Source organism: Mytilus edulis, chromosome 2, assembly GCF_963676685.1.
Source record: "Mytilus edulis chromosome 2, xbMytEdul2.2, whole genome shotgun sequence".
NCBI lineage: Eukaryota > Metazoa > Mollusca > Bivalvia > Mytilida > Mytilidae > Mytilus > Mytilus edulis.
Window position 1 is genome coordinate 62,551,328 of NC_092345.1, and position 20,751 is coordinate 62,572,078.

The 20,751-nt window shown below is 29.5% G+C and overlaps 2 protein-coding genes across 2 annotated transcripts in view; one reads left to right on the forward strand and one right to left on the reverse strand.

Annotated features, from left to right (window-relative positions):
- The window catches only part of LOC139512619 (nose resistant to fluoxetine protein 6-like), a 499,632-nt gene that overhangs the window by 224,462 nt on the left and 254,419 nt on the right, over positions 1–20,751 (forward strand). The window lies entirely within an intron of this gene.
- LOC139512602 (EEIG family member 2-like) overlaps positions 1–20,751 on the reverse strand; it is a 21,525-nt gene continuing 774 nt past the window's right edge. The window contains exons 2-8 of the mRNA XM_071300327.1: positions 13,992–14,112; positions 9,124–9,314; positions 7,865–8,004; positions 6,634–6,787; positions 6,145–6,193; positions 5,237–5,354; positions 1–4,746 (exon numbers count right to left, since the gene is read on the reverse strand). Of these exons, the coding sequence (XP_071156428.1) occupies positions 4,694–4,746; positions 5,237–5,354; positions 6,145–6,193; positions 6,634–6,787; positions 7,865–8,004; positions 9,124–9,314; positions 13,992–14,112 (826 nt within the window). The 3' untranslated portion in view covers positions 1–4,693. The remainder of the gene's footprint in view (positions 4,747–5,236; positions 5,355–6,144; positions 6,194–6,633; positions 6,788–7,864; positions 8,005–9,123; positions 9,315–13,991; positions 14,113–20,751) is intronic.

A 20,751-nucleotide genomic window follows, 5' to 3' on the forward strand; every position in this document is an offset into this window, starting at 1 on the left:
TTTTCTTTTTTTTTTATAATTATAAATGTGGTAACATTATATATAGTACTTTTTTTGTTCAAATAAAAAAACTTCCATGGAGAAGAAATAGAAAATCTGTATGCAAGATAGTTATGTCCTACCCAAAATATTGTTTTAAAAACTTTTAAATACAGGTGATTTCAAGCTTTATCAATGTTAAATGATTTTTTGTCTACTGATCAAAATATTTTGTAATGTTTTTGCATTAAGAGTCATGTGAGATTTGTGTCTAGGTCTTCAATGCAGATTTGAAACTAAGTAAGCAATACTTCTAACAATGGCAATCAGGCAAGCTGAGCTAACAAAAATACTGAAAACAACTTTACAATACATGTTTATACTGTGCAGAATGTAAAAAGTGAACATAATTTCAGTATTTTAACAATGTAAATTCTTAGTATTTCCAATTTTACAGACTTTTATAAGAAAATATATAGATGATATTTAACATAAGTAGAACTGTTCATATGTAAAGCTACCTCAGTACCAATTTTTTCAACAGTAACATTCACAATAATAAGAGAATCTACATATTTTTAAAAGAAATATTACACCACAATAAGATTATGGCAGACATTATCAAAAATCAAAGGCTGCCTTTTTCAATTAATAAGTACAAACACCTTTAGCACTGAAATGTTAGATTTATGTTAACTCCATACAAAGATCAAAATGTCATAGTTTCAACAGTTTAGACCAATTCAGTTCAAAATTATACACCAGTAGGTATCATCCAAGGATATAATCAATGTGATAGTCAAGAATTGAATCAGATATTATTTGGAATCAACAAAGAAACCTTAGGAACACAACAAAAGTAAGTTCTTTTTATAAGAAGGAAAAAGTTAAAAAATAATCTTAATTTTCTATCAATAATATAACGCTGGAAAACTAAGTTTGAAAGAAATTCAAATGAAAGTGAATGCAAGATGAGACAGAGATAATAAAACACAAAATCAATAGCATTCTAAACATAAAACATGTAGTTTTTCTCATTTTGGAAGTTGCTAAAAAGAATTTCAACAGTATGTAAATTGAGTTCACTTAGAAATAGTAATACACACCCAGGGGAACCATAACTCCTCTATTTCAATTAATCGAATTAAAATCACATAAGACAGGAAGAACAAGACAACATCTATCTTATGTTTTTGGATATAAGTTAATAACTGTGACTCTTTTCACAAAAATTCTTACTAGAAAAAATACTTGTAAGTCTTGAACATGTCTGTATGACTTATGATAAGTTATTGTTGAAGATTTTTTGGTGAAAAGAGCCCCTGCTGCGTAAGTTATTGAGGACTTGACCCACATGATGTTTGAGGTCACATTCAAGGCAAGAGATGGGTATATAACATACTTTATACAAAAAATTCATATATCTTTTAAAATTATAACATGACTGGTATTTTATCATGAAAATGACAATTTATGACAATGAACTGTAAATGCTATTAAATCATATTAACTAAAGCTACAAAACTTTTGTTAGTCAATCGAAAAACTATTAAATTATTCATCTGGTGATAATAATATGACTTGTGTGACATGCAGTTACTAAAATCAATGTTTTAAATCCTAAAGATTATTATTCTGGTACATAATTTTTTCCAATACACTTCAATAAAGTAAGACATTTTCTTTTTTACATAAAGTAAACCTGTTTTTTCTTCTCAAACTTATATTTATTGGCTCTAATGGAAACCTCAAAACACAACTAGTGAAAAATATAAACTATGCCCAAATCTCTACAAACAATGGAATATAGTTTAATGAATGCAAACCATGAGACAGGAAGAATAAAGCTCAAGCCCTGCACCTTAATTTACTTAGGAGCATGAAGAAGAAGCTCACATGATCTCATTTCTAATCAAAGATATGTATTTATTATATTAAAAAACAATCTTATCTGAATAACTGACAAATATTTGATCTGAACTATAGACCTATGCTATGGTACAAGAAAAAAAGACAATTATGTATGATTTTGAAAAGTGTCCTCTCAATAAATTGTATTCAAATTCTTAATATGAAAAGGAATGTTAGGGAATAATTGTCAATGAGACAGCCACCCAATTGCACAGAATAAAAAAAAAACATCTGGAGGTCCACATACATTTTATATTGCCCAATTTTACTTTTCATCTCAGCTTTCTACTCTAGGAAGTGTTAACAAAATTGACAAACTTGAACTTATATCTACAATTACATTTTGGACATACACAACTGCATCCAGCAGTAATAAGTAAACAAGGCACAACAAATTTAAAGCTGCATAAAAAATACACTAAAAGTAAATTAAGTTAGGCCGAACTAACCTTAATTCTGGTCTTCTAAACATAATACAACACTTTGACACTTAAGATATGACCAATCACTCATTAAAAGTAGGGCATTTTTTTCTCCACAATTTAAAACAATAAATTGAGCATTTTCTGTTTTCCTAAATTGACAGGATATATATTTTTAAGAAAATTCTTTTTTTTTTGGTTATAATAATAAGAGGCCCCAATAGACTTGAATCTCTCAATTACTCTTGAATCTCTCAATTACTATTGAGCAAATTCACACTAACAATACATAAAGAAGCAACATAACACATAAACTATTGTTATAAAATTAACTTATTACGAATAGAAATAATATGTAGTTTCTCCGGTGTAAGAGAATCAATCAGAAGGCAAATTCTAAAAATAATTATTTTGGGATATTGCTTTCAGGATATGAGTCTAACTGTAAGGACTTATTTATGCTATCAACTTGCTTTCCTATTTAAAAAAGAACTACATATTTATTGTTGCAGATTATACATTTCTTTACTAAAATTCCTTGGTTCAAATTAAATGAAATTCTTATCAAAATTTGCATGAATAAGTGCACATTTATTTTTGAAGTGGAAGTACTCACATATATGAGATCATATTTTAAACATTACAACAGTAACCTAGGTAACATAATTCTAGAGGAAGAAGTAATGGAAGCAAACCTCATTATAAATTAATAACTCTCACAAAATACTGGATTAATAAAAGTACAATATTTATATGTTATAATCTCATTTAGATATAATACTGATAAATGCACTTGGTTACTGTTTCTATGGCAACTCATCAGTCAGAAAGATTCAGAAATATTATATAAGACAGAAGACGACATAATTAATGAAAAGTATAAATAAATCACAGACTATTATCATTACATAATACCCAAATATTTAGCTAAATGTTTTCTTCACTTAATTTGTACAGAACGGACATTGATAAAATGTTAATGAGCAAATACAATAATGTAATTCACAACTCTTTTTTATTAACTATATACATCTATCTTTAAACAATAAGCACTTATTATAATAAATAATTTATATACATAAACATAAATAAAAAATGTAACCATCCTATGTACTGAGACATAATTTCTGTCAATACACAACCATTATAATTTTATTTTAAAGGCATGTATATAACAATAAGTAGCTTTAAAGAATAGGTGTTTGAATGTTTAAATGTAAACTAATATGTCACTGACAAATTCTATTACATTCATTTAGATGGTAGTAAAACCTATAGTTTTAAAACTTAAACCCCTCCTAACTGGTCACAATATTATCTGAAGTAAGTGACCTGTGGCTGGGTCTTGAGAAATAGTTCTAAAAGAGAATCAAGTATTTTATTTTAAGTGCTTCTTAATTTTCATGAAACTTTTATTTTTTTTCAAAATCTAAATACCATGAACATTAATTGAATATTGCCTAGTTTATTCTAATTGGCCCATGTAGCTTCAGAGATGTCAGAGGGCAAAAGCTTACAATGTGCCTATAGGCAAGCTGAATTAAATAAGTTTGTTTTAAAATTTTAATCAGTATGGATATCTTTTAATTGCTATTTCAGACAGTAATACTCTATTATCATCATATAAATGCCTTTAAAATAAAAAATTGCCATTACAAGGTTGTCATTAAATGGTGAGTTCTATCATGTACTCCAAACTATACCACTAAGTGTAAAACCTCATATTAGAATTAATCTCACAAAACAGTACCAAGCCCTAGAAAATGAAATATTGGTGTCTTGGGACATGATCAGATTTCTTCATACATTTCTCAACAAAATAATAGATTTTCTTGGCGTTTCATGATTAAGTAATGTAAATAAACTAATACAAATGTCATGATAAGTAAATGAGACAAGTAAGGGTTTACTGGCATCTGTTAAAAGGTCTTGTCGTAAGTAGTAATATTATTTATATCACATATCTACAAAGTTAGATTTGTTACTATGATAGAATAGACGATTTTATATTCATAAGAAAAATGTCCATTTTTTTCTCAAAATGTTACAGCCCATTGTATTTAAGATAAACATATATGTTGTTACAAAAGTGTCTGTACATCAATCTAATTTTCTGTCAGTAATTTTGACAAGAAGTAAGGACAAACAAAATATTAGTCCTCATTTTTTTTCTATAATTTTTTAAATCCTTTTTTGTATGAAGTCTGTGATGTTACAGATGAGAAAATTGTCACTGCAGTAATGGCAAGTAATTGATGGTTCCAATATATAGAATTTGTTGATGTTACATTGGAATATATGACATGTACATGTCTGATGCTGGTTTAATATAACACAATTATTTCTATGAGACAAAGTTTTAACATAATAGGTCTTTGTTGTTATCGAAGTGCTGTAGTTCCATCTTTGTCAACTATAAGTACTAACCCTGAAGCTGAAATCAGAAAAACAAGTAAACATATCAGAAAATAAATGAAGAATGTATCCATGAGACACAGATGCCACAACTTTTAAATATACCATAAGTTCTGCAATTTGTCCAATAATAACTGGACATAACTTGAGAAACAGTGAAAGGGTAACAATTAATGCACCCATTGACTAGGGTGGGGCATTAAAACCGATTTTTTTGTGATAAAAAAACAATTTACACAATTAATTGTATTTATAGAATTGATGGCCTGCTTTGCTGGCGGGTAACATTAAAGACAAAACAGCTACTTTAGAGGATTGGAATACAGACATTTGAAGAAATGATTCAGTTTATTTTTGTCAAAGGAAACAATATGATTTCACATTTTGTAGAGGTAAACTAGGTGCATATATCTAGTGTTTCAGCTAATATGGTCATTTTGCATGGTCACATGAACAAAATATGTAGTGAAATACAAAACTTATCTATATAGCAATTCTTTAGAACTTACATTCACTTGGATCTTTTAAACCAAAATCAGCAGAACTAAGAAGTTCATTCACTAGATCTTCTGCATCTACCCTGGTATCGTCAACTCTCAACTTTACTTTAATAGAATCATCCTTTACCTACAATATTCATATGTTTTAAAGTTATACTTAAAGTATAGTCTTCATTCCTTTATAATAATTTATATTACATTATAAATCCTCTTACTATTACTTCTTCCTATCATGTCACTTTGTAAAGATATTGGCATAGAATATGCAGCTAACACATCACATAGACTGATGGAGAAGGAGTGTTGTATTATTTAGAACATATCTGGAAAACTTCATTATACTAAAAGGAGTTTTGAGCATAATGATCCCTTATCGTTTCCAGTTTTGTTGATTTTAGGCTACCAGTAATTGTATTTCATGTTGTTATGTACTGGAGCATTATCAGATATATATCTGTGAAGTGATCCATAAACTGTTCTTTGTTTTATGTTGGTTTTTTTTTCAAAGGTCATGGTGTTGTCTCCCCTTCAGGTTTTTTCAAAGGTCATGGTGTTGTCTCCCCTTTAAGGTTTTTTCAAAGGTCATGGTGTTGTCTCCCCTTCAGGTTTTTGATTGATCATTTCTGATAATAATTTGTACAAGTTTCTCTCCTTAAGAGATTCAAGTCTTTGGAGGAAATCAATCTACAATGGTAGACAAGTTGAAATGTCTTATTTACTTATTTGATTATAATTGGAAAATATGAGGAAATTTAAGTTTTTCTTGATACATGTATTCTTAAAACTTCAAATCGTTTAAAGATGTCAACATGGTCAAGGTCAGGGAAATCCTGTTTAAAATAATTGCCATTTATTTTTAGCTGTAATCAGGTAATTGTGACAAACATCACCAAAACAATAACAAACAAATCCAATACCTTTCCCCTCTTGAGATCATACTGTAGAGCTGAACCAGCACTGGGACTTCTGTTAATATAAATTAAATATACAAGTTCAAATAACAATTTAGTATCACAACATACATCAAGGAGTACATTGAAGATCTAGCAACACAAAAAAGAATAAATCTGGTTTAAGGATGGAAACAAAAATATCTCTTCTGCACTTCCAGGTTGTAAGCAAGCAAGAAACTACATAAAAAATATATGTCACTTGTCTTCAAAGAGGAACATCATTACTAAACAACAAATTTTTTTTCTTCCTATTTTCATTTTTCTTTCATTCAAACTAAACGAATATTTAAACATTCCTATCATAGCTTTTCCATTTTGTTTGGAGACTGACATTATTTTTTTAAACTACATATGTTAGTTATTAGGTATAACATTTTTTTATAACTTGAATAAATGTGTGTTCATTTTTGTAAAATAACATTAGTTTTTCAATAGCCTAAATATGTTCATTACCTAGTATGTGTAGGATTATCATTTCCTATACTTGACTGTCTACTATGCTGTTGTGAGGAATACCCTGTTGACCCACGAGAATGCTGACTTGCATAGCTATCATTCCGAGAATGGCCTTTAATTAGTTCTGGACCATGCTCTAATTCTAAATTGTCTGAAAAAGTAAAGCAAGAATTGTTTTAAAATGTCAAGTCAAGGAAGCTAAACCATTGTAGTGTCTTTTTTTTAATTTGCATGGTTTATTTTCTCCAATGCTCTAAATTGCTCTTACCATCACAAGCTTTAACAGTATACTGTAAACCAACTTGATACTTTATTGCCCCTTTTAGTCCACATCACAGCTATTTAATTTCCACAATTTTCAAATGTATTCAATGTAGTTAAAAAGAAAAGATCTAAGTTTTATGAATTCAAGGTGATTTATATTCACGTTATTTTTCTTCTAGAAAAAAATTGCTCTGGAAAAATCAGTTGGTTTACATGTCATTCATGTTTTAAAAAATCACTTTCTTGTTTTGTATACATTGTACATCTCTCATCTAAGCAGGAATGCTGTCTGAGGCTTTTGATCAACATTTATTGCATATGATTTAACACCAAAAGTTTTAAAACTTTTTATTCCAGCAAAGTATGGAAATATTTATGTTTTATACCTCAAACAGGACAAAATCAAATGGAAATGTTGTGAAAAGTAAGACGTGAAGGTATATCTTGATAGTGCATCAAAATGTTAAGGAAAAATAAATGAGAAATCATTTCTGTATTATATACACTTATGTATCACACCAACTCTGCATATAAAAAAGAAATGGTTCAAGCTGGATTATTTCCCATGTAATAGGAGAAAACTCTATAGGATGGCAATTTCCCATTACAAATGTTTTATAAGATTTTCTGATAGGGTGATACTTTAAAGTAAAGTAGAAGTTATGTTAATTGTCCAATTGTTTCTATTAGTACAACTGCCTAAAATAATTTTGTTTTTAAATCTCACTAACTGCTTCCCTGAAGTGTCAAAGTAGAAATATTCATACAAGCAGGAGCATTAAAAGGATAAACTATATTGTAAAATCTTTCGAAAACAAGAATATATGCCCTCATGTACAGGACACCATGTCCACTCAAAAGTGCACATTTCCATGATCTGTGAGCCTTAAAGTCTAAACCAAAACCCCAATAAGGCATATATATTCTAATGGACAGACAAACAGACTTCCAAAGGTGTAGATACCTGTAGTTGTCTTTTCTTTGCGTGTTAGACTTCCAAACCCACTAGAGGATTCACTATGATCATCTAGAGGTCCTGCCGGGTGTGGTTCAGGGTAATCTGCTGCAGTTACATCCCCTGGCACGGTGTGTGGTTTTGTAGGACTGAAATGTTAATAATATGTTGTTAAAAAATACCTCTCACATACTTTTACAAATTGCAGTTACACATTTTAATATTGAATATTTTTTGTATCATTTTGACATACTATTCATTCAAATATATATATACTAAGGTCTATTTTTCGTTGTTTTTAAAGATTTTAGAAGCAATACATCTTTTTTTTTTAATTTTGACTGCCATGTATTTTATTGTATATATTTATTTTTGCTCTTGTGTTTAATTTCAACTTGCATGCCTCTGATTAAATTCATTTTTATACAATATTTCGTTACACTTTATATATTGGATCTCCTGATACCAATCTCATATCTATCATTTACCTTATTCATTGCAATATTTACACTTTATATATTGGATCTCCTGATACCAATGTCATATCTATCATTTACCTTATTCATTGCAATACTTACACTTTATATATTGGATCTCCTGATACCAATCTCATATCTATCATTTACCTTATTCATGGCAATATTTACACTTTATATATTGAATCTCCTGATATCAATGTCATATCTATCATTTACCTTATTCATTGCAATATTTACACTTTATTTATTGAATCTCCTGATACCAATCTCATATCTATCATTTACCTTATTCATTGCAATATTTACACTTTATATATTGAATCTCCTGATACCAATCTCATATCTATCATTTACCTTAATCATTGCAATACTTACACTTTATATATTGGATCTCCTGATACCAATCTCATATCTATCATTTACCTTATTCATTGCAATATTTACACTTTATTTACTGAATCTCCTGATACCAATCTCATATCTATCATTTACCTTATTCATTGCAATATTTACACTTTATTTTTTGAATATCCTGATACCAATCTCATATCTATCATTTACCTTATTCATGGCAATACTTACACTTTATATATTGAATCTCCTGATATCAATCTCATATCTATCATTTACCTTAATCATTGCAATATTTACACTTTATTTATTGAATCTCCTGATACCAATCTCATATCTATCCTTTACCTTATTCATGGCAATATTTACACTTTATATATTAGATCTCCTGATACCAATGTCATATCTATCATTTACCTTATTCATGGCAATACTTACACTTTATATATTGGATCTCCTGATACCAATCTCATATCTATCATTATTTCCACAGTAGAGTTGTCTTGTCGATGTTTGGTGTCATAACCTTCCAACAAGAATTTCCGTGACTGTTTCCCTGATCCAGCAAACTCAGATAGATTTATATCTACAAAACCTAATTTATGAGATGCTTTCCCTCCTTTGAGTTCCTGTAAGTAAAAAGGAAACATCAACTTTTACATCCCAAATATATGTGTGAATAAGGAAATACAATTACAATACTGTATAACCATTGTCAAAGTTATGTTTAAATACAAGTGTGTGGCTCTTTTTTAATCCATATTTAAACTGCTTGTTAGAACACAAGTATAAGATTCTATAAAGAACTATTTCAAATATATGTATCCAGTGGTGAATCAGGGCTCATCCTACTTCAGAATGATAGGTAGAAGTAACTATTTTTTTTGAAAATCTGATCAGGAGAAGTGGTGAGGCTAAAAAAAATGTGCTTGTATGCTTGTGGCTCCATTGTTTGGTTGTATCAATGATATACCTTGCTATCCATCTGCATCCTACTTTATATTAAATTATTTGAACTGAACAAATAACATCTCAGTCTTAAAATAAATTGTGATTTAGAGTTACACAATCATAGCTTTCCATAAGTCAGGAATTGTCATCCAAGTATCTAAAACTTTTTCAGATTTAAAGAAAAAAGAACTTATTATTCAGTAAAAAAAGGTTGTTTACGATATTCATTGTCTTTTCATAAAAAACTAAAAAAATTTGTAGTTCTGCAACTTAAATTGTTGAATTGAAGTAAGTGATTAGCATAAACATACGATTCATATATTTCTAACTTGGGTAATCATTAAATTATTGAATGTTGAATACAGATTTCCCCCCTTTTGTCTTCAATGTTTCACTGTCAGCTGAGATTAGCATGGGTTTGTTAATGTTGTAATACAGATTTTAGTCATGTTAGTTTGCCTTCAATCCATGGAAAGCAAATTACAATTTTTATGTTTTCTTTGAAGTAATTATATAACATACATTCAGTCTACTTAGTCAAAATTTCAATTCCTATCTTAAAGAATCTGAAATTGTCTTCATAACAACTTGCATATTGATGACAAAGCCACTATTAGAACCCATGTAATAGTGGTCAAGAAAAGTTATATAACAGACAGAAAAGCTACTTCCTTTACCATGTTTACACTAACTGCCCAATATCTTGAGCCTTGTGTAGTACAACATTTCCTGTAGTCAGTTTTCACAGTTTTTGTTTTATCTAGAAGTTTGGAAAATGCTTAACCCTGTGAACTAAACAAAAAGCCTGTATTTAATGTAAAAGTAATTCAATGTGATTTCAAATGAAACAGGAGTGAATAACATCATTTGCTATAGAAGAGTTGTTGTAGGTTAAAAAGTACTGGTAGATGTTAGTATGTTTCTGTCTATCTCTAAGAGGAGTTGATAATTACCAAAAGTGTGACAACAAAAACAGCTGTAAAATAAAATGATGGACTGGTGACAGTATCCATAGTAATCATCACATGCAATTAACTTTGGCTTAACACAAAAGTCATAATACTTATTAAAATTAAAATTTATAAAAATTTTAATTATGTTTTATATACTTGAATGACTAAGCTTAAGTTTTACTACAAAACAAGTGTACATGTACATGGACTTTCTTATAAAATTATTGGAAACTTCAGAATGTACAGCTTTTGAAGTATTGTCCTCTCTTACTCTATTTGGTCGACAGCTTTTCTGTATGCAGTGACATTAACCACAAGATCTCTTATTAAAGTTTCAGCAACTGAACAGCGCAAGTACTGGGGAAAAACTTTGATGAAAGAAAAGGTAAACAAACATGTAATGGAAGATAGATTTTGTTTATTGATTCTGAAAGCAAAAAAAAAATAAACCAAGTCATTAAACAACTGATGTAAAAAAGTTAATAAACAGATCTGATGGAAACGCATGGAAAATTAAAAAAATATTAACATCACTCTATTGGTTACGGTGAATCTGAATTGATTGATTATCAAGGTTTATTATTGATTTACATGTTTAAAAAGAATATAATGGAACACAAATGTATTGGTAATTAGGATGTTCTGAATATTTTTGCAATAACCATGATAATAGTAGCCCTTAAATTTAGGTGTGCAAATTATAAAACTTTGGCTACCTCTTTTAAAAAAATGTATATACTTCCTAAATAAAACAAAATAAAAAAGCCAAAGCAACAAACACCATTCCCATATAAATATGAAGGAATCAATAAAGAAAGAGGGATAATTATCAGCTGCAACATTTGTTGTGTTGCCCTAATAGTCAAATTATTTCAATTAAGTGTAATTGTTTCTTTTTTTCTCTTTGAACATGTTGAATTAAATCAAATTATATATAATTTTGACATATTTTATTATTTGATCATTATTATCACCCCTCATCTTCTACTTATTGATATCATACATCCTACATTGATCATATTGATGAATGCTATGTTTTGCCACTTTCATCTACATGTAATTATTAGATGACATATAAACTAGTTTAAAAAAAAAACAAGATTAAAAAACAAGATTATGATGATGATTAGAAAAATAAATTCAATCAAATGTATTTTTAAATCAGTAATGACTGATAAATATGACGGTTTCCTGACCTTTATTTTGAGGTACATGTATGTTTAAATAAATCAATTTTATAAACTTAAGAAAAAAAGAAAAAAAAAGTCCTCATTTGAAGTACATATGTACAAATATTTATAGATGAAATTGAAATATGTTAACCAAGAACAATAGAATCAGTTCTAACTGTATAATACACAATACATGCATGTACATGTACTACAATACTAACTTAATCTATCTGTAGACATCCATGGTATTTTTATCATGGAAAAATTCAACACAAACATAATTATAATCTCATTTCCTAGCATGCAGCTGTATTTCAATAGAACAGATTTTCTCAAAATTAAAATAAAACTAGATAATCATGATAATGGATATTTTTATACCCTTTACCCATCTAATGAAATACTGATTTTTTTATCTAATTATTGGAAGGGATATTTCTTCAAAATACAGCCATATTTGAAAAACTAAACTTGTTTACATAGATTCATTCTAGAAGCTAGCTGCTAATGTAGAAACACAGTAGGCATGAGCTTAAGGGTGGATGCGACTGTGGCAGACAGGAAAACAAATCGTATATTGTCAGAGGTGTACAGTCCAAAGAGTTGGCACATTTCAACCCTTTTTATTACTGTGGATTCATTATTATTTGTTGGATACCAATTTTCATGGGTTTCATGGGAACAAGTGAACCACGAATTCAAATCTTCAACGAATTTATAATTTCAAAAGGTTTTGTTTACAGAGATTGGCAAAACCACGAAATCAAATATCCATGAATATGCAAGTTTTCAGCAATACACGAAAATTGATACCCACGAAAATAAATGAATCCACAGTATTCATGATTGCTACACACAGTCACACATGTATACCGGAAAATTCACAAACTTGAAACAATATCTTTTTTGCACTTTGTCAACAATAATGGTATATGTATTAATAATTTTATTCAGAAATAGTGGCTATCTTACATCTATATATCAGAATAAAGATATATATAACATTTAGCACTTAAGAACTTAAAAATAAAAGATTCAAATTAATACACAGATACATGTACATGTGAACAGCACAAATCTTCATGCATATATGCAAATAAATGGTAAAGAAAATAAGAAAGAAGGCTCTGCTAACAAAAAAGACAGATTTAACATTTCCTAATCAGTAGAAATTGGTCAAAGGTCCTTTATTTACATGTTAATACTATTATCCCTACCAGCTTACATATCAATAATGTAGATTTAATTGACATTCTATGATCTTTGTGTTGTACATAATACAAAAATAGTTTTTATCATTCAATTAGCTGATATTTTTAGATGTCCTATGGTACTCTATATATAATTGAATATATTGGCTATATAAGTTATTCATGAATGGCAATTAAGTATGTCTTATCATAACATACATGTAATATACGGCATACTTGAAATGAATGAGGTTTTAGGTTTCCGATATACTACTCAAGTATTTTACCAAAGTAGCTCTTGACAAAAAGGAGGTACATCAAAAGCGGGTCAACCAACACTGTATGGTACATTTATGTACAGAATTGGGTATACATGTAAGTATACTGCCATGTAGAAATAAAGAAATGCTGTATGATTGCCAATGACACATGTATCAACCAAAGACCAAATGACGCAGAGATGAACAACTATAGGTTACCATACAGCCTTTAACAATAACCAAACCCAAACTGTCAAATAAGCTGTAAAAGTCCCAAAATTTCCCTCCATTCAAAATGACCAGAATAGCATGCTTAGAATGCATCCTTAACAAACTATAGCTATAACAATAGATATTATCTCTATCATTGGATTAACATGATTAAGGAAATGACCTAATGCATATACATGTATATGGAATTTAGAAGTTTCAATAGCTATAGATCAGTACTTCCATTAAAAAGTAAACAATGTCAGTTATGTTTGAATAGGCATAAAAGTACACATACTGTGGATTCATTAATATTCGTTGGATAGAATATGGATACCAATTTTTCGTGGATTCAGTGGGTACAGGAGAACCACATATTCAAATGATCAACGGATTACACATTTTCTAAGGGAATTAGTGTACACTTTGCCAAAACCCCAAAATTAAATATCCACGAATATGTAAGTTTTCCTCAAACCACGAAAATTGGTACCCACAAAAAAATAAATGAACCCACAGTAGTCAACACCAATTTTAAATGCATCATTGTTCTGTTTATGTATTACCTACCCTTCTAACAGATATTCTACACATACATGGGTCTAAATACCCTGTGTTGGCATTGGCTGTAATTTTACACTGGAAATTAAATTTGGATTTCCATAATACACTATGGTTGTTAACTTCTTCCCTGCAAATATAAATAAATTTTATATAATTACAAAAAGGTTTTCCACAGAAGTTGCCAGAACCTCTCACATCATTGTAAGTACATACATTTCCATGTATCATGATGCAACATTTAACAGAAATTGTTAAGTACTGTATGCTTTAAGATTTAATTAAAAACTTTAAAAATTTGACCTTTATATATAATCACTGCATAAATAAGGGAGATAATTTAGATTTTGCTTTTTTGTGTTGCTGTCTCATTGATCCTTTCTCCACATTTTTACAAGTTAAAGATGAATATAAATAATGAATAGATGTACATGAGACTGTTAAAACTTGGCTGAGTAATTCTTGTGATTTTTTTTAATGCGATAAGGTTTTTAATGTAGATAACTATTACTAATTATCTCAATACTAATATAATGCATTGATATATGATGAAGGCTACTTCACTTTTATAAATCAGTCAGGGGTATTACGTTATCACCTACAATGACCTATTTCAGTGATTTTTTATATTCAGTGATCACCTATTTAAGTAATTTTAGTGTTTCCTTTGATCTTCAAAAGCTAATTACATTGATTTTACATATTTTGAGAAACTTTTAATATTTTTAATATTCCACAGCCAAAATCACTCAATGAAGTGATTCTGAAATCACTTGTTTAAAGCAGTACCCCTGACTGATAAATTATTGACATAATCTGATTCTCTGAGCGATAAAAAAAACATGCAGGTGCAAAGCTTAAAACGTCCCATACTGCTAGCCAACTTATCCCCTGTGCTTGTCTACGTAACTGCTGGTCCACTTATTCCCTATGCTGGCCTACATATTATGATTAAGCTGTTACTAATGTATCGGACCATAATATTTATCCTTGTTACCCATTACATGTTTTAGATTATGGCTTATGCATCAATTAATCAAATTACAAGAATGTTATCACTGTGCCATTCACAGTTTAAATAAACACACTTATCTTACTTCATAAACATATAGTATTGATAAAAATTTGATAGGTAAAATATTGTAAATAAACATGTTTTATCTTCTATCGTCTATTGTAATGGTTTTATGGTTCTGATCCTGCCTGGAATTAAATGTATATGATTTTATAGAATGAAATTAATAACATTTGTCTGAACTGAAATGTTTCATTTTAGTTTATAACAATGTTTTTCTGTTACAAATCATGATGTATTGTGTTATGTGTACATGTTATGCTGCCCATCAAGGGCCCTTGATTGGAATAATAAAATATTCTTATTCTTCTTATTCTATCAAATCTTCTACTGACAGAATTGTAAAAAATAAATAAAATAAGAATGTGCCAGAGGACACGAATGCCCTTGCTCAAGCTTTGCAATTTTTCAAAATAAAAAGGGACACAACTCTACAACAGCAAAAGACCAACAGCCCAAATTCGACCTCTGTCTGTATATGTGTTGTGGTTCTAGGCAATGTGTATAATGAATTCCATAATAATTTGGAAAAGACAAACTAATTTTATAAATGAGTTAGAGTGCAGAACTTAAAAAAATTGCAATTTTCAAGTTAGAAAGGGCCAAACATTGTAACTCTAGACTCGCTGCCCATATTAAAACTCTGTATGGAAATTTTAGTTCTTAGCATCAAGTTTTTATATACATGTGTAAATATTTATAAATACGTGTATACAAGTTTCATACAATTTGAATAAGAAAAACAAAATTAGAATGGAAACGAAAAAAAAGTTATAAAAGGGCATAATTTACAACAGTACATGCAAGTGACTCACAGCCTAAATTCGAACTCTGTCTGCAAGTTTTAATTCGTAGAATTGCTTAAGAGTTTCATAAAATTTGGATCAAGAAAACTTTAGTATGATTGCGGAAACGAAAATGGAACAGAAGGGAGGTCGGTCAAAGGTAACAATTATTGGCAGGGCATAAAAACAATGATTATTATGTCTCCCACAGCAAGATTATCTTATATATAATTAAAACAGAAATGAAAAGAGAGAAGTACATCAGGGAACTTACTGAAATAAGTGATTTTTAAATCACTTATTTGAGTAGCAAATTTTGAAGTTTTGTCACAAATTGTGTTTTGTAGTTTTACCAAAATTTTAAACACATTGGTTTAAAACATATCTTTTCATTAGTAAAATTGAAAAAAAAAAAGAATTTTTTGCTTCTTTTAAGTATCAAGGTTTTATGCCTTTAATGCTATCATTTAGCTGCAAATTCTATTTTAGTTGAAAAAATGCTATAATAATGGCTTTACATAATGAACTGATACTTTCTTAACAGATTTTTCCCAGCAGTTGGAGTATTTTTCCTGTAAAGTTCAAGGTTTCATCGTTCAGATTATGTAATAAAATTCTACTGTTCGCAATAAAAATTTCACTGTTTGGGGGTGTTGAAATTAGAGGGGGTTATCAAAATAATGATACTTAAAGAAGTGATTTTTTGGAAGGAAATTGAGGTATGATATTTAAACAAGTGATTTTTATGTCATTATCCTAGATTCAGTACAAGGTCATCACCTGAAATGACCTGGTCATCCTAGGCAACACAGATGTTGGTTCTGATAAGTTTAGAAACATAATTAGTCCCTGGATCATTAGTATTCTATATTTAAAGCTACAGTAAAATTAAATTACTTCTTCTAGTGATTATTTTGTACTACTTAAATAGGTGATTATTAAAGAAAGACAACTCTTACTTTCAACCTTTATGGAAATAATGTTACTTGAATCAGTGATTTAGAAAATCACTCATTTAAGTAAGTCCCCTGACTGTACAAATTAGTTGCTACATTTTTATATTGAGTGTGGTAAGTTTCAGCTGCCATTAGCAATGATTAATATACTGACCTCCAGGTAATGTACATGTAGCTTGTAAAATTATTTAAAAACCAAAATAAACATTGAATAATTTTTTAAATAAGGAAAATTAGAAAATACATGGGACAACTATTTGCAATATTCATGATCTAATTTTCATGTTAACCACTTAGAATTATTGTGCAACATGGATTTATGTTTCATGGAGAGCTTACTTGTAGTAAATTTCTCAACTTGGAGATAAAAGTACCGGTATATACACGTACATGATATACATGTACCTGTACCATATATTAGCTCAAAGTAAAAACAAAACCTAGAGAAAATAATTTGACAAATATCAATTTCTTGAATAATTGAAAATTCTCAAAATGGGGGTGCTTTATACTGTTGCATGTACCAAGGAGATGTTACATTAAACATGTACATTTACTGACGTAAACTGAAACAATCAGTATTTGTGTTAACTTAAATGCAAATGTATATTACTCATATAATATTAAAACACTGCATTTGTACTTTGATCATAGGAAGTAAACATTTCACTTGTCAACAATTGTAACATACATTGTACATACATGTATTATAATGGATATATATTTTGTAGTCAATTGAACAAATTAAAATGCCTTCAACTCGAAGGCCAAAAAGCTAATTTGTTCATAATCATGATAATACTTTTATAAATGTTTATAGAGTTTCTCACAAATATATCTACATAATGTATATCTTGCAAGTATGAATTTCCCATCAACTTGAGCGGGGCAAAAGGTGACAACACTTATTCACAAATTATCTGAGTACTTTCAATTTAAAGAAGTAATTTTTGTCAAAATTTCATGAACAACAAATGTACATGATAAGACACAACCAGGTGCTCCGCAGGGCGCAGCTTTATACGACCGCAGAGGTCGAACCCTGAACAGTTGGGGCAAGTATGGACAAAACATTCAAGCATGATACAGCTCTGAATTTGGATTGTGATCAAATTTTTGACATTACATGGGTTTTTTTTACACAAAACAAATGCCAAGATTTTACAAATCAATTAAAGATTTCTTCTTCAAACTTTTTAAATCTAAAATTAAATAGTTGACACAGCATAGGTTTCTGACACAGAATGAATGTGGTCTAATGAACTTAAAAGGGTTTTTTTTGCCTTTGAGCAATTCACTATGCTGTTGAATATTAATCCTCTCAAAAAAATGTTTGAAGAAATTTTCTTTTTATTTATGAAATCTGAAATGAGAAAAATTTACCCCCCCCCCCTTTTTTTTCACATCCCCGTTTCCCTTTTTCAAAACTGATATCAATTCAAATTTCTAATGGAGTTTGCAACAATAACTACTCATTTAAATACATCATAAAATATTAAGATGTAAAAAAACTGCTTGTTATCACTGAATGGTAAAGATTATTTAAATTTATCAGTTGGTAGTAAAAAGTGTATATACATTGTATATTGTATATAACAAAGATTTAAGTTGATTCTGGACAAAGAAAGATAACTCCAATTAAAAAAAATTCTTGCTATTGCACAATATTGTGCAATAGGATATTTCTTGCTTACTATTCTGGACAAAGAAAGATAACTCTAATTAAAAAAAAAATTGCTATTTCACAATATTGTGCAATTAGATATTTCTTGCCATTGCACAATACTGTGCAATTGAAAAGACTTGCTATTGCACAATACTTAATATAATAATTTTAGATCCTGATTTGGACCAACTTGAAAACTGGGCCCATAATCAAAAATGTAAGTACATGTTTAGATTCAGCATATCAAAGAGGCCCAAGAATTCAATTTTTGTTAAAATCAAACTTAGTTTAATGTTGGACCCTTTGGACTTTAATGTAGAATTTGAAATTTGAAAACAGGACCAAAAATGAAGAATCTACATACACAGTTAGATTTGGCATATCAAAGAACCCCAAGGATTCAATTTTTGATGAAATCAAACAAAGTTTAATTTTGGACCCTTTGGACCTTAATGTAGACCAATTTGAAAACGGGACCAAAAGTTGAGAATCTACATATACAGTTAGATTCGGCATATCAAAGAACCCCAATTATTCAATTTTGATGAAATCAAACAAAGTTTAATTTTGGACCCTTTGGGCCCCTTTTTCCTAAACTGTTGGGACCAAAACTCCCAAAATCAATACCAACCTTCCTTTTATGGTCATAAGCCTTGTGTTTAAATTTCATAGATTTGTATTTACTTATACTAACGTTATGGTGCGAAAACCAAGAAAAATGCTTATTTGGGTCCCTTTTTGGCCCCTAATTCCTAAACTGTTGGGTCCTTAACTCCCAAAATCAATACCAACCTTCCTTTTGTGGTCATAAACATTGTGTTTAAATTTCATAGATTTCTATTTACTTAACCTAAGGTTATTGTGCAAAAACCAAGAAAAATGCTTATTTGGGCCCTTTATTGGCCCCTTATTCCTAAACTATTGAAACCAAAACTCCCAAAATCAATCCCAATCTTTCTTTTGTGGTCATAAACCTTGTGTCAAAATTTCATAGATTTCTATTAACTTAAACTAAAGTTATGGTGCGAAAACCAAGAAAATGCTTATTTGGGCCCTTTTTGGCCCCTAATTCCTAAAATGTTGTGACCAAAACTCCCAAAATCAATACCAACCTTCCTTTTATGGTCATAAACCTTGTGTTAAAATTTCATAGATTTCTATTCACTTTTACTACAGTTAGAGTGCGAAAACTAAAAGTATTCGGACGCCGGACGACGACGACGACGACGACGACGACGACGACGACGCCGACGCCAACGTGATAGCAATATACGACGAAAATTTTTTCAAAATTTGCGGTCGTATAAAAACAGTCAAAAACATCTCTCAAGGGCAATAACTCTTATAATGGATCAATTGATGGTTTCAGTCATGTTGAATTATTTGTACATGTACAAATGTAAGTCTAACTTTACTGAATATTTTTGCTGTTTAAAATTTCTATTCATGTACATGTATCATAGTTTCTGTTCAAAAACTTAATAAAATAAATAAAATTGTCTTTCCAGGGTAATGACCCCTACAATGGCTACATGTATAAGGATGTAACAGACAATTTGTTTACTTACATGTACATTGTATATGTATTTGTATGTCTTACTGAACATATATATATTTGCCATCAGAGTTTCAGAGTACAATTTTAAAGGCCAATAAACCCTATAAGGAATCAATCAAATAACATACAGTTGTATATGATATATATGATATCATACATGTATGTACACAATATAAAATGACTTAGAAATTAAAGGAGACTGTGTTTTAAACTATAACAACTTTATTATTAAAACTTACACATGCATGTACGTGTACAATGTATATACTTCAACTAAATTAAATTGGGGGAAAACTGCCAATACCATTATAGCAAAGGTCAATACATGTGCATGCATAGCAAATAAACATGCAAGTAAAAGAAGCAACATTTGAATTGTTTGTCTTTATCTCAAAATCACATTTAATATAATTGTAGGCCCTCAACCCAGAGGAAAACTCTCTCTTCACAGCTAGTTTAATAAGGTTGCTATCTGCTTTGAGCCGAATTCTTTAGCTATTTTAACTAAACACAATAAATAAGTATGAAACAAAAAAAAAGATAGACAGTAACCCTCTATGCAAAGAAAACTGCTGAAAAATATGCCTGAAACTACTCAAGTCATCATAGTGAAATATTGACCTCATCACTTTTTGGAAATCTACTCTGCTTGAACTATTAACATCGTACAACAACCACTCTTCCATTCTTGCATCAGATACTTTCTATTGTGACGGCAAACATTTCTGG